We start from the raw sequence: 12,443 nt of genomic DNA on the forward strand, positions 1-12,443 counted from the left end.
GGAGAGAGAGAGAGTGGAGAGAGAGAGAGAGAGTGGAGAGAGAGAGTGTGGAGAGAGCGAGAGTGTGGAGAGAGAGAGAGAGAGAGAGTGGAGAGAGAGAGAGAGTGGAGAGAGAGGGAGAGAGAGAGAGAGAGAGTGGAGAGAGAGACAGAGAGTGGAGAGAAAGTGGAGAGACAGTGGAGAGTAGAGAGAGACAGTGGAGAGAGAGAGACAGTGGAGAGAGAGACAGTGGAGGGAGACAGCAGAGAGAGAGTGGGTGGAGAGAGAGTGAGTGGAGAGAGAGTGAGTGGAGAGACAGTGAGTGGAGAGAGTGAGTGGAGAGAGTGAGTGGAGAGAGTGAGTGGAGAGAGAGAGTGGAGAGAGAGAGTGGAGAGAGAGAGTGGAGAGAGAGAGTGGAGAGAGAGAGTGGAGAGAGAGAGTGGAGAGAGAGAGTGGAGAGGGAGTAGAGAGAGAGTAGAGAGGGAGACAGTGGAGGGAGACAGTGGAGGGAGACAGTGGAGGGAGACAGTGGAGGGAGACAGTGGAGGGAGACAGTGGAGGGAGACAGTGGAGGGAGACAGTGGAGGGAGACAGTGGAGGGAGAGATAGTGAGAGAGTGGGGAGAGAAAGTGGAGAGAGAGACAGAGGAGAGACCGTGGAGAGAGAGACAGTAGAGATAGAGTGGACAGAGTTGAGAGAGAGAATGGAGAGAGAGTAGAGACTGACTGACTGAGAAACTGACTGAGAGAGAGAGTGACTGACTGACAGAGAGAGAGAGACTGATTGAGAGTGAGACTGACTGACTGACAGAGACTGACTAAGGTAGAGAGAAACTGACTGAGAAAGAGAGACTGAGAGAGAGAGGCAGAGACTGACTGACAGAGAGATAGACTGATTGTCAGAGAGACTGACAGAGAGAGACTGACTTGGAGAGAGACTGACAGAGAGAGACTGACAGAGAGAGAGACTGACAGAGAGAGAGACTGACAGAGAGAGAGACTGACTGAGTGAGAGAGTCTGACTGACAGAGACTGACTGACAGAGCAAAAGAGAGACTGACTGACTGAGAGAGACTGACTGACTGGGAGCGAGAGAGACTGACTGAGAGAGAGATTGACTGACAGAGAGGGAGACTGACAGAGAGAGAAAGAGACTGAGAGACTGACAGAGAAAGAGAGACTGACTAACAGAGAGAGAGAGACTGACTGACAGAGAGAGAGACTGACTGACAGAGAGAGAGACTGACTGACAGAGAGAGAGACTGACTGACAGAGAGAGAGACTGACTAAGAGAGAGAAACTGACAGACTGAGAGAGACTGATTGAGAGAGACTGACAGAGAGAGAGAGACTGACTGACAGAGAGAGAGACTGAGACTGACAGAGAGAGAGAGACTGACTGACAGAGAGAGAGACTGACTAAGAGAGACTGACTGAGAGAGACTGACTGAGAGAGACTGACAGAGAGAGACTGACAGAGAGAGACTGACAGAGAGAGACTGACAGAGAGAGACTGACAGAGAGAGACTGACAGAGAGAGACTGACAGAGAGAGACTGACAGAGAGAGACTGACAGAGAGAGACTGACAGAGAGAGACTGACAGAGAGAGACTGACAGAGAGAGACTGACAGAGAGAGACTGACTGACAGACAGATAGAGAGCGAGAGACTGACTGACTGAGAGAGACTGACTGAGAGAGACTGAATGACAGAGAGTGATAGATTGACTGACAGAGAGAGAGACTGACTGACAGAGAGGGACTGACTGACAGACTGACAGAGAGAGACAGAGAGAGAGAGAGAGAGAGAGAGAGGGAGAGACTGACTGACTGAGAGTGACTGACTAAGAGATACTGACTGACAGAGAGAGAGAGACTGTGATGGAATTGGGGTCAAAGTGTGTATGAAGCTATGCAATGCCTCTTAAGATTGCTATTGTCTAATAAAAATAAAAATGTATTATCAAAATGTGCTCTTTGTAGTTATATCTGCTTTTGAAATACTGCATTGTCGCTTTGTCTAATGTTTTAAAATGGAAACGAGAAGGAGCAGTGGATGCACGTTTGTCAAATCTGAACGATGATGTTGTATATCATGACAGGAGTCTGCATCAGGAAACCCACCTAAAATTGGGCAAACTTCCCCGGCCTACTGATGGCAGGGACCCTGTAATGAATGGTCCACCACCTATGATAGCCTGCTGGCAGACTACGCCCAACCTTTAACTCCACCATCCACTGTTACTATTAACAGCTGCATTGGTGACAGTGGCGTAACAATCGCCCGCATCCCCTGCAGTGTGGCGGGTCGCTGGCCTGAGAGCTCTAGACAGGCATGGAGGATGGGAGGGGGGCCCCCTCATGTTTCGTTACGCCACTGCCTGGGACCCTGCTATTCAGGGCCCCAGGCCTACTGCTCTCTCTGTAAAATGGATTCCATGTACCTTAGGTACATACCTAATTGGATACTGAGTCCCCTTATCAGTCCCTGTACAGTGTACCTTAGGTATCCAGGGCATAGGTGTACCCAGGGCCTACCAGGGGCTGCAGCATGTATTATGCCACCCCTGGCTGGCCATCCAAATCTGACACAACTGGCTGCACGACAGCTGGGGCAAGGTGGTGTAATCACCCTTTGCTTTAGATATAGTATTCCTATATCTAACCCTAAAATGGACACATGTATTCCTATCAGTCACTCCTATGGCAGGCCTTATCAATCCTGAAGGCAGAGTGCGTGGAATTATGTGAGTTGGTGCTCTGGCATGAGCCGAGCCCGTTTGCAGCTTGCGGAACCAAGTCCTAATAACTGTTCCATGATAACGCGTACCATATACTCTTAAGTGCATTATAATCCTCGCGGTTATTTGCTATCTTTGGTATCGCTTTATCAAAACATGTCGAGTAAGGTGTCATACGAATTGGAATACTAACCCCTCGCCAATTCTGGCGACGGGGTTAGCATTCCACCCTTCTAGAGGGACACGACATGTATGTAACTGTGAACCCCGGTTAAAGCTAACTCGAGCCTCAGCATCACAAGATGGATGCTGCCACCACAGACACAAGTCTGACCTCCTGCTGCTGGGAGTCCTTCCAGCGAGGAGAGCTTGGACAAAGGGTTTCCTGTCAGGGGCGGTGCTAGCACCATCCCAGACAGGGTTTTGTGTATCCCAGGTAGGCAAGGCTGAGAGGAAGGTGACTGCAAGTGGCACCCCGGTGCTCACTGTGCATATGCCGGCTTGAACCAGTTCCAGGGGCACACCAGCCCCTGAGCTGGGGAAAGTCCGGACAAGGGAGAGGGGTGTGACCACCCCCCTCCTGGTCCCACCCATGGGCAGGACCTAGTCGCGTGCCAGCCCCTTTCTTTAGTATAAAAAGGTAGGAGCAGGCCCCCTTCCCAAATTAGATAATTCTGAATCTTGACTACTTTCCACGAAAGAACTCTTGAACATTTCTGAAGACTCTCCCTTGTGGCTAAGGAGTAGCCACCCTGCACCAGCGGGCACCATCTAAGCGCATGTGGTTTGCTGCAAGTCCATCCTCCGGATCAAGACTGCCCAGCTCGACGAGACCCGGGTTCCCTGGCATCTCTGACCTCTACCTGCATCATCAGCCCAGCTGAGATTCATGGGTGTGACGAGACCTGAAGGGACCGGCCATCTTCAAAACTGCACGACGCTTATCCAGCACGACCGCCGAGGGATCCTCGAGTGGGTGCTTTGGGGTTTGAGAAGCCCTAACCCTGAGCAGCTCCAGCACCGAAATCCAGCCCCCCAGCATCCACGAGATCTGCGTGGGGCCCTTCTGCTCTTTGCTGCTCACCTCGTTGTCCGGTCACTTGCCTGCTGGCTAGTGGCCCTGCTGACGACGAACCACGACGATTACTTCACTGGTCTGGTTGCTCCAGACTTGCCCTTGCTCCCTTCCAAGAGAGGAGCACCCCGGACCCTCCTGGTCCACTCCAGACGCCATCTTGAGTCCACCGCGTGGGCTTGACTTTGCCAAGGTTTGTTGCCCCAATCCTGGGCCCAGCATCGCCGACAGCAGACACCTTCGTGGGACAGCTCGCACCTCCATCCTGGTCGCCGACAACGCCTCCTGGTCCGAGAGACTGCAGAGCCCAGCGTCGCCCACTCACCTGGTCGAGGTGACTTCATCCAGTGCCATCCTGGTGCCCACCTAATCACTGGCTAGTGATTAAGAACTGAGTCCCCTCTGCTTTCAGGTCCTCTCCATCATCGATCCAGGCTTGGATCACTCCAATCATCATCACTGGTCGCCTGCCAGCAACTTCTTCTTTCAGGCTCCATAGACTGCAACAAGGATTCCCAACGTCTTTTGAACCCTATGCAGCCGCAGCCCCTGGGCTAGGTAACTTGAGCATTTCGGTGCTCCAACGTAGGTTCACTATTTAAGTGTCCAGATCCTTTTTCGTTTTCAGCCTATCTAGTCGGATTCGTCCGATAACACTAACTTTACGATTACTAGCATCCATAGACTTTGTCCCGCATCCCGCGTGAGAGTGCACACTCTGCACCCGATCTCCCTAGGCCTCCTGCTCCTAACCTGAAGGTTCAGTAGTGGAGTCCAAGCGATCCTAAAGCCTCTGGATCTTGTTACTTACCTGCTAGTATTTCGCATTCCACTTTTGTAGTATATGGTTTTTCGTGCCCCTCGGGCATTTGTGTAAATTGTGCAACTTAAAGTATTTTCTTAAGAGTTTTGTTGTGTGCTTAGCTCCCTGACTCATAAAGAGATCAGGGTAGACTTGTTATAAATAAATATCCTTTTATTTTCATAACAACTTGTGTGATGTCTTTTCACTTGGTGTTCAAGGGGTATATGTGATGGTATAACAGCTGGCTTAACACGCCCTCTAGAGTTTAGCCTAAAGACTGCTCTTGTCCATGCTACTAGGATAGCTGGTCTATAAGATTGACTTACAACCAATCATCAATAAGGGTCGTTTGGAATGATACACAGTGATCACTAGAATAGTGAGGACTACATATCAGGCCAACTTCTCACAGGTTCTCCAAACTCTTCTTAACTAAATCCAGGCAAAATAGAGTCGCTGCTCAAGTCCTCATAACTTCACCCAGGCTTTCAATCTGGCCTTGAACTCAATCTCTCTGGATAACTAGACGATTATTGTAAATAAAGCAACATCTCTTGGTTTCATTCTTGATGAGAAATAGTTATTGAAGGATCGCATTAGCTACATAGCCAAAGTTATGCAATGGCAACTGCACAACTTTCGCAACAATAAGTACCATAGTTCTTTCAGGACTATCGATTTGCCATTCACAAAGGCAACCAAAAGTAACCCCTTGAACCCAGCAAGGTATCATGCACGCAGTGGTGATTATCTTATCAAATAAATCAAAACATATCTTTCAAGCTCTAAATTCCCTAAATGAGTTGTTTTGTGTTGTAGCCATAACCATAACTCAATTTTGAACTATGTTTTTTCAGTGAACATATTATCTATATTCCCAAACCTGAAAAAACTAACATTCTCAAGCTATGGTGTACAGTGTAACTCTCGCCCCCTGGCATGTGCAATATTTTGGCCGATGGTACAGAGAAAAAAAACAGAAAGGGCAAGTCTAGCAAGAGGATAGCATAGCATAAGGGGAGTGAGTTATGGTGCGCTTTGTAACCAGTAACTGAAAATATACTGTTTTTTTACAGTTTTTGCTTGTTGAACCATAACTCACCTTTGACTACTTTTTTCAGTGAATGCTTACATTTTTTCTGATGCACTGAATTCACAATTCCGGACATGTATGACATTATGAATACCAAGAGTAAGCTAAATATGATATAAAAAAGTGCCAAAGTTATTAGGAATCAAAAACGTTTTTACCACCCCTCCTTTAAATTCCTGCTTTTACTGGATCTGCGCAAACCTGAAAAACCTTCACTGGTTGTAACTTGCAAACTGCTTGCCACATTTCATACTGATTCAAACGATGCCAAAATTATAAGCAAATTAAAAATGAATTGCCCTCCCACAGATTGGCACAAACATTGGTATACACCAGAAAATTATCCTTTCTAAACGTATCAAAAATGTTGTGCAGATGTATTATATAGTGCCCAGGTTATGAGCAAATTAACACATTAAGCGTAAGTAAACCCATGCCGCCAAGTGGGTATGCACAAATGTGAGATACCCAAGAGTACCTCCAACGTGCTTAGAGTCTGCCAAATTTCAAGCATATTTATCATGAGATACTAAGTTAACATATCAAAAATGATTTGATACTCGCCCTATAACTTTGTCCCGCCTGTTGCATGTGCACAAAAACTGCACTGTATCTCACTTTCTAACTACTTGCCATATTTGATTCATCAAACTGCGTCAAAGTTAAAAGTAAATGAAAATGTTACTGCACTGCGTGTCCTTTAACTTTACTGCCCTTTATGGACTAGCACAAAGCTTGACATGCCAATAGAAAAGCATTCCTTCTAAACAATTAATACTATTATGTGCAGATTCATCACACACTGCCAAAGTTACTAGCAAATTAGCACTTTTGGCATGTCCTTTTAATAGTTACCTCCCTTTGATTAAACTGCACGAATATGAAAATACCAAAAGTAAATTCAACATGCTAGTGGCAAATTTCATGCATATCAGTAAACAGTACAATAGTTAAAATCAAACCAACTAATTTTTTTTCACCCGTTATGATACACAAGCCCATCCTACACATTTTTCAAACACTAATATATTTTACTGAAAGAATTTATAGCGAACCACTAAATGAACACAAGCAATGTTCTACATTCATGCAAACGTTGGTGTAAATTCTTTCAGCAGTTTAAGCTGTAGTGGCAGGAAAAATATTCTGTGGGCTCTAAAATGGAAATACACTTCTTTTTTTACATCCACCCCCTTTTATCCCTGCTTGAAAATGAGCAAACCGGACCTTAACTGCATACGTTAATCAAGTGTCACATTTTATGCAAATCTGCCCATTAAGACCAAAGTTATTGCCAAATCAAAAACGGCCTTTTCAATGGAAAGTGTGGTTGAACCATAACTTTGCCGCGGTGCAATATATAGAGTCCCCCATCAACAATGATATGCTTCACGCTGTAAAAACTCAAGAAAACAAAATAGTGATGGAACAAGAGAGTAAACTTACAACGATCGACCTTGGAGCCCATTCTTCTTATCAACATGGAACATCGGAGCCAGGCTCTTGAATACATAGGGATAAAGCCCCATTATTATGCAGTTCATACTCAGATGTACCTAAAGTTGTTGAATATACAAGACATCACCATCTTAAGAAGCTGTATTTCCCGCCTAAAAAAACACTGGGTGAGAGCCAACTTCTGCTTTTGAACCTGGAAACCTGCAGTTCCTACTAATATCAACACCTGCCAAAAAAATGATCTCTTGCTTTCTTAATCTCTAACTTTGAAGGCTTCTCATTCTCACCACTTTCCAGATCGTTGAGCTATATGATCAATGAGGCTCCCACTTTCAGCTCTCACATCAACGAAATAGCCAAAGCGGTGACCTCCCCGCTCATAAAGAAAATCTAACATCCTCTTAAAAAGTTATGCACACTCATTATCTCACAAATTAACTTCTGAAATTCAGTTCTAGCAGGGGTACGGAATGCCCAACTAGCCCTTCTCAAAGCTATTTTCCATCTAGCTGTCAGATTGGTTCATCAGGCAAAAAAAAATCTCACCTCTTCTTAGGGCTCTCACTTGCTTCCTATTCAGGGTAGGGCTAAGTTCAAACTGTGCATCCTCGCCAATAGGGCTTCACACAAGAAAAACTGGGCTCAAGAAAAACTGCCTGCATACCTAGCAAAGCTCCTTCCCATCTCAAGATGTCTTAGAAGCAACGAATCACTATTGCTTGAATCCACTAAATTTAAAACGGCCACCAACAACAAACCTTTCTATTCCTGCGCTGCAGAATCAGCCTTGAGCGTGCAACCAGACATCTTCAGGACACTCAATCCTCTTTGGCTTTCAGAAAAGAATTGAACAAACTACTGCCTTTCTTTTCGGTCCTACATTTACTGAGGATTGATTTACTCAATTTGACTAAACTCTTGTTTTAACTGTTTTAGGCAAATATAAATAACTTGGTATTTTTCCGTCTTTGCCTGCACCCCACCCACAAAGCAACTGAGAAGCTAAAATAGTGTAATTTCTTCCAAATGAATTAACCAACTTATGCCACCAGCTTCTTATTTTTCAGTTTTCACGGGGCTATGTGTGTTTAAATTAATAAATATGAACCTGTCCAAACTCTAAGAAGACAAAAGCAAAGGTTCTTAACTTAACTTTTTGACTTCTGTGCATCCCACCGAATCACAACTAGAATCCAGGAACCATCAAGCCATTACTTCGATTTGAACCTCAACAATAAACACAAACATTACAGAAACAAGTCTACACTGTTCGAACTCAGCACATCTACTTTTCATCTGAATCTTTAAACATGAGTTACTACATACTCGTACAAGATCCATTTCGTATACACAAATCAGTAGATAATCATGTGCAATCTGAGCTCTCAGCATAAGGTGGGACAGAAATAATAACTGCTTTGACACTGGCTCAGGACAGCAATTGAGCATGGTATGGACAATGTTAGTGATATGGCTGAGTCTTTGTGTCAAAAAGTTAACAGACAGTGTTTGAATAAAAGCTGGAAGACCAGGTGCTCATTATATCAGAATATATACGGCCTACTGCCTGGAAGTGGTACTTTGCCTGTGGAAGTATTTCAGTTCTGCTGTAAAATACAGGCACGCCCCTTTTCCAATGCAAATGTAAGTGTTCGGGAGTTTAAGTGCCTGCTCATACAAAGCAGTGTATGAGAGAACGTGGAGCCTGAAAAGGCCTATGGGGCAGTCTCCCTGTGTGTACATGCAGTGTTCACTGAGCCTTAGAACGCCAGCAAAGTGCGTAGATATGCGTATTCTTTTTTTTTTTTTTTTTTTTAAAGAAAATCAGTAGTTTAAATGTGTTTAAGAAGCTGATACAGGTAAGAGCATGACTGATTGCAAACAGCAACTATGCACATTCACAAACACTGTCCAAACTAGCGATCAGCTTCGGACTAAAAACATTTTAAAGTGCTTATGGTTCTTTTTTTAAACATATCTGTACTTACTTTATTGATACATATATAACAAGTACATTGGGGCAATACAACAGAGGTCAGGTAATACTTGACAAGCCCGCTGTATGGCACTACCCATCAAAGGCTTAGAGATGGAACCCCAGGGTGGACAAGGCAGAAGGGGAAGATCCCAGAATGGGCAGCAGGGAGGGCTAGACCATATCTGCGCAGGGAGGAGACCTCCGAGCCCCTCTGGCCCAGACGAGACAACACAGTCCTCCATGAAAGGTGTAAAGAGACAGGACCATGCTAGATATGGGTCAAGTGCCAGAGGAACAAACCCTTGCTCCTACCAGACCCTTGGATGAGGGCTTGCCATGCAGACACAAAGAAAATAGGCAGGAAGACGAAATGTGTCCGAGGCAGAAACCCTGCACTCTCCTATGCCTTCTAGGTAGGAGGAACCTGGCCATGCAGGAGAAGCTGGCCCGTGAAGGGTGCACCCTAAAAGAAGTTGAGAAAAGGGTAAGGTAAGCAGTACCGCTTAAAGGCTGTTCGGTAACAGCTCGGTATCTTGAAAAGTCTATACTGCCAAATGGGAGTCTATGCCAGGGCTAAAAACTAGGGAAGCCAGAATCAGGCATGCGACATTGGCAGACAAGAGGTCCTGGGTGAATGTCCAGATGAAAGGAAGCAACATGTCGAGCAGGATCAGCAAGTCAGGGGGGGGGGCCTTCACGACTGGTAGGATTCTGAATCAACATGGAGGGATGGAGGCAGGGTGTACTAGCAGTTAAGAGGCGGGACACAGCCTGCCAGGTAGGAGTGCAGTAGTCTCTGCCAGGAAGAGGAAGGAGGAAATTAGGGAAGCAGAATCCGCTTGCTACAGCTCAATGAAAGACAGGAGAGGGTGCAGAGTCTGCAGGGCAATAGGAAAGGCAGTCTGACAGGTGGCAGAGGCCGTCAGACAGGAGGCATTGTCGGGCAAGAGGAACTGAACATATTGACCCACTGTGTGAAGGACAAGCTGTAGCAACAAGCAGAGAGGAAAGGACGGAAGAAAGAGAGCAGGGGGCGGAAGGAAGAGTATGCCTGTCATGACTTGATGACAGGGAGGAGAGGACGCAGATACTGTTAGGCAAGGTGGGGGCAGTCTGTCAGGCAGGAATACTGCCAGGAGAGGGGGTCAGGGATTCGGAAGACAGGAGGAGGCTGCTAGACAGGAGCACTGACAGAAGTGGGGGTCTGGGATGTGGCAGGAAGGAATGACAGGAGGGAGTGAGGATTCTGAAGACAGGAAGGAATGACAGGAGGAGGCTGCTAGACAGGAGCACTGACAGAAGGGGGGTCTGGGATGTGGCAGGAGGGAGTGAGAATTCTGAAGACAGGAAGGAATGACAGGAGGGAGGGAGGATTCTGAAGACAGGAGGGACTGACAGGAGGAGGCTGCTAGACAGGAGCACCGACAGAAGGGGGTCTGGGATGTGGCAGGAAGGAATGACAGGAGGGAGTGAGGATTCTGAAGACAGGAGGAGGCTGCTAGACAGGAGCACCGACAGAAGGGGGGTCTGAGATGTGGCAGGAAGGAATGACAGGAGGGAGTGAGGATTCTGAAGACAGGAAGGAATGACAGGAGGGAGGGAGGATTCTGAAGACAGGAGGGACTGACAGGAGGAGGCTGCTAGACAGGAGCACCGACAGAAGGGGGTCTGGGATGTGGCAGGAAGGAATGACAGGAGGGAGTGAGGATTCTAAAGACAGGAGGGACTGACAGGAGGAGGCTGCTAGACAGGAGCACTGACAGAAGTGGGGTCAGGGGTGCGGCAGGAATGACAGGAGGGGGCGAGCGATTCTGAAGACAGGGTGGACTGACAGGAGGGGGTGAGGGATTCTGAAGACGGGGGGGGCTGACAAGAGGGAGTGAGGGATTCTGAAGACGGGGGGGCTGACAGGAGGGAGTGAGGGATTCTGGAGACAGGGGGGGAGCTGACAGGAGGGGGTGAGGGATTCTGAAGACAGGGGGGGCGGGATTCTGAAGACAGGGGCGGACTGACAGGAGGGGTAAGGGATGCTAAAGACAGGGGGGGCTGACAGGAGGGGGTGAGGGATTCTGAAGACAGGGGGGGACTGACAGGAGGGGGTGGGGGATTCTGAAGACACGGGAGGACTGACAGGAGGAGGCGAGGGATTCTTAAGACAGGGTGGACTGACAGGAGGGGGCGAGGGATTCTTAAGACAGGGTGGACTGACAGGAGGGGGCGAGGGATTCTTAAGACAGGGGGGGCTGACAGGAGGGGGGCTGACAGGAGGGGGTGAGGGATTCTGAAGTCAGGGGGGGGCTGACAGGAGGGGGTAAGGGATTCTTAAGACAGGGGGGACTGAAAGGGGCAGTGACAGGACTCATTATACACAGGGGTGGGCCAGAGAGATGGGCAGGAGAGGTAGCTTCTGACAGGAGGGGTATCCCTGCTAGGAGTGGACGGGGGGCAGTCCTGCAGGAGCATGACAGGCAGGCAGAGGCGTGCAGGCAGAGCCGGACGTGTCAACGAGGCGTTGACAGGGTGCAGGGGGGGCAAGGGGTCCCTGGCAGCCCGCACCCCCGGCGCCTGCTTACGTTCGAAGTCGGAGTCGTCGTCCTCCTCCTCCTCGCCGTTGGACTCGGTCTGCATGGGCTGCTCCTCCGCCTCGAAGTTGACGTGAGTTTTGTGCCCGCGGCCGCCGCCATCCCGCAGCAGCTCCAGCTGCTTCTCCTCGCGCAGGCGGCTGAAGTACTGCACGGCGAACTCCACCAGGTCCGGCGGCCGCTGGCGCAGCACCTCCACAGTGTAGCCCTGCAGCAGGTCGGTCAGGCCGGCCGGGATCTCGATGCTCATGGTGGCGGCGGCGCCCGGGCGTCTCCGCGCCCCGGGGCTCAGACAGACAGCGGAGCCCGGCTCCCCTCGGCGTCCCCCGGACTGAGCTCTCCCGCCGTTCCCCCTCTTCTCACCCCGGGCTAACACTCCTGTCAGAACCGCGCCGTACCGAGCGCCGGGAATGGGGAGCGGAGGCGGCTCTGCGGACCGGACTGCGCATGCGCAGCGCGCGGCGTAGGGAACGAGGCCGCGCGCACACGCTCGCCTAACGGTCTCCATCTCCTTTCTCCGCGTAGGGGAATGGTGGGAGCCCGGCGCGCGCGTGCTTTGCTGACGTCACACCGCTGTTAGGAGGCGTACGGCACTTCCGCGTTTTTTCTTCTCTGCTGCGTGTGAACGTCCTGTCAGGAGCGGTTGGGCTCGCGCTGCCGACTGTCATTCACCTTCAACGATTCAAACCTGCAGGGAGCGGTTCGCTTCTCTGTGAGGTGAAGGCGGATCTGGCA

At 48.8% G+C, this 12,443-nt stretch overlaps 1 protein-coding gene across 1 annotated transcript in view; it reads right to left on the bottom strand.

Annotated features, from left to right (window-relative positions):
- The window catches only part of PRKAR2A (protein kinase cAMP-dependent type II regulatory subunit alpha), a 711,046-nt gene extending 698,607 nt beyond the window's left edge, over nt 1-12,439 (bottom strand). Inside the window, exon 1 of the mRNA XM_086939313.1 lies at nt 11,700-12,439. Within this exon, the coding sequence (XP_086795439.1) occupies nt 11,700-12,216 (517 nt within the window). The 5' untranslated portion in view covers nt 12,217-12,439. The remainder of the gene's footprint in view (nt 1-11,699) is intronic.
- Between the last annotated feature and the right edge of the window lie 4 nt (nt 12,440-12,443).

The sequence above is a fragment of the Lissotriton vulgaris genome, chromosome 9, assembly GCF_964263255.1.
Source record: "Lissotriton vulgaris chromosome 9, aLisVul1.2, whole genome shotgun sequence".
Lineage (NCBI taxonomy): Eukaryota > Metazoa > Chordata > Amphibia > Caudata > Salamandridae > Lissotriton > Lissotriton vulgaris.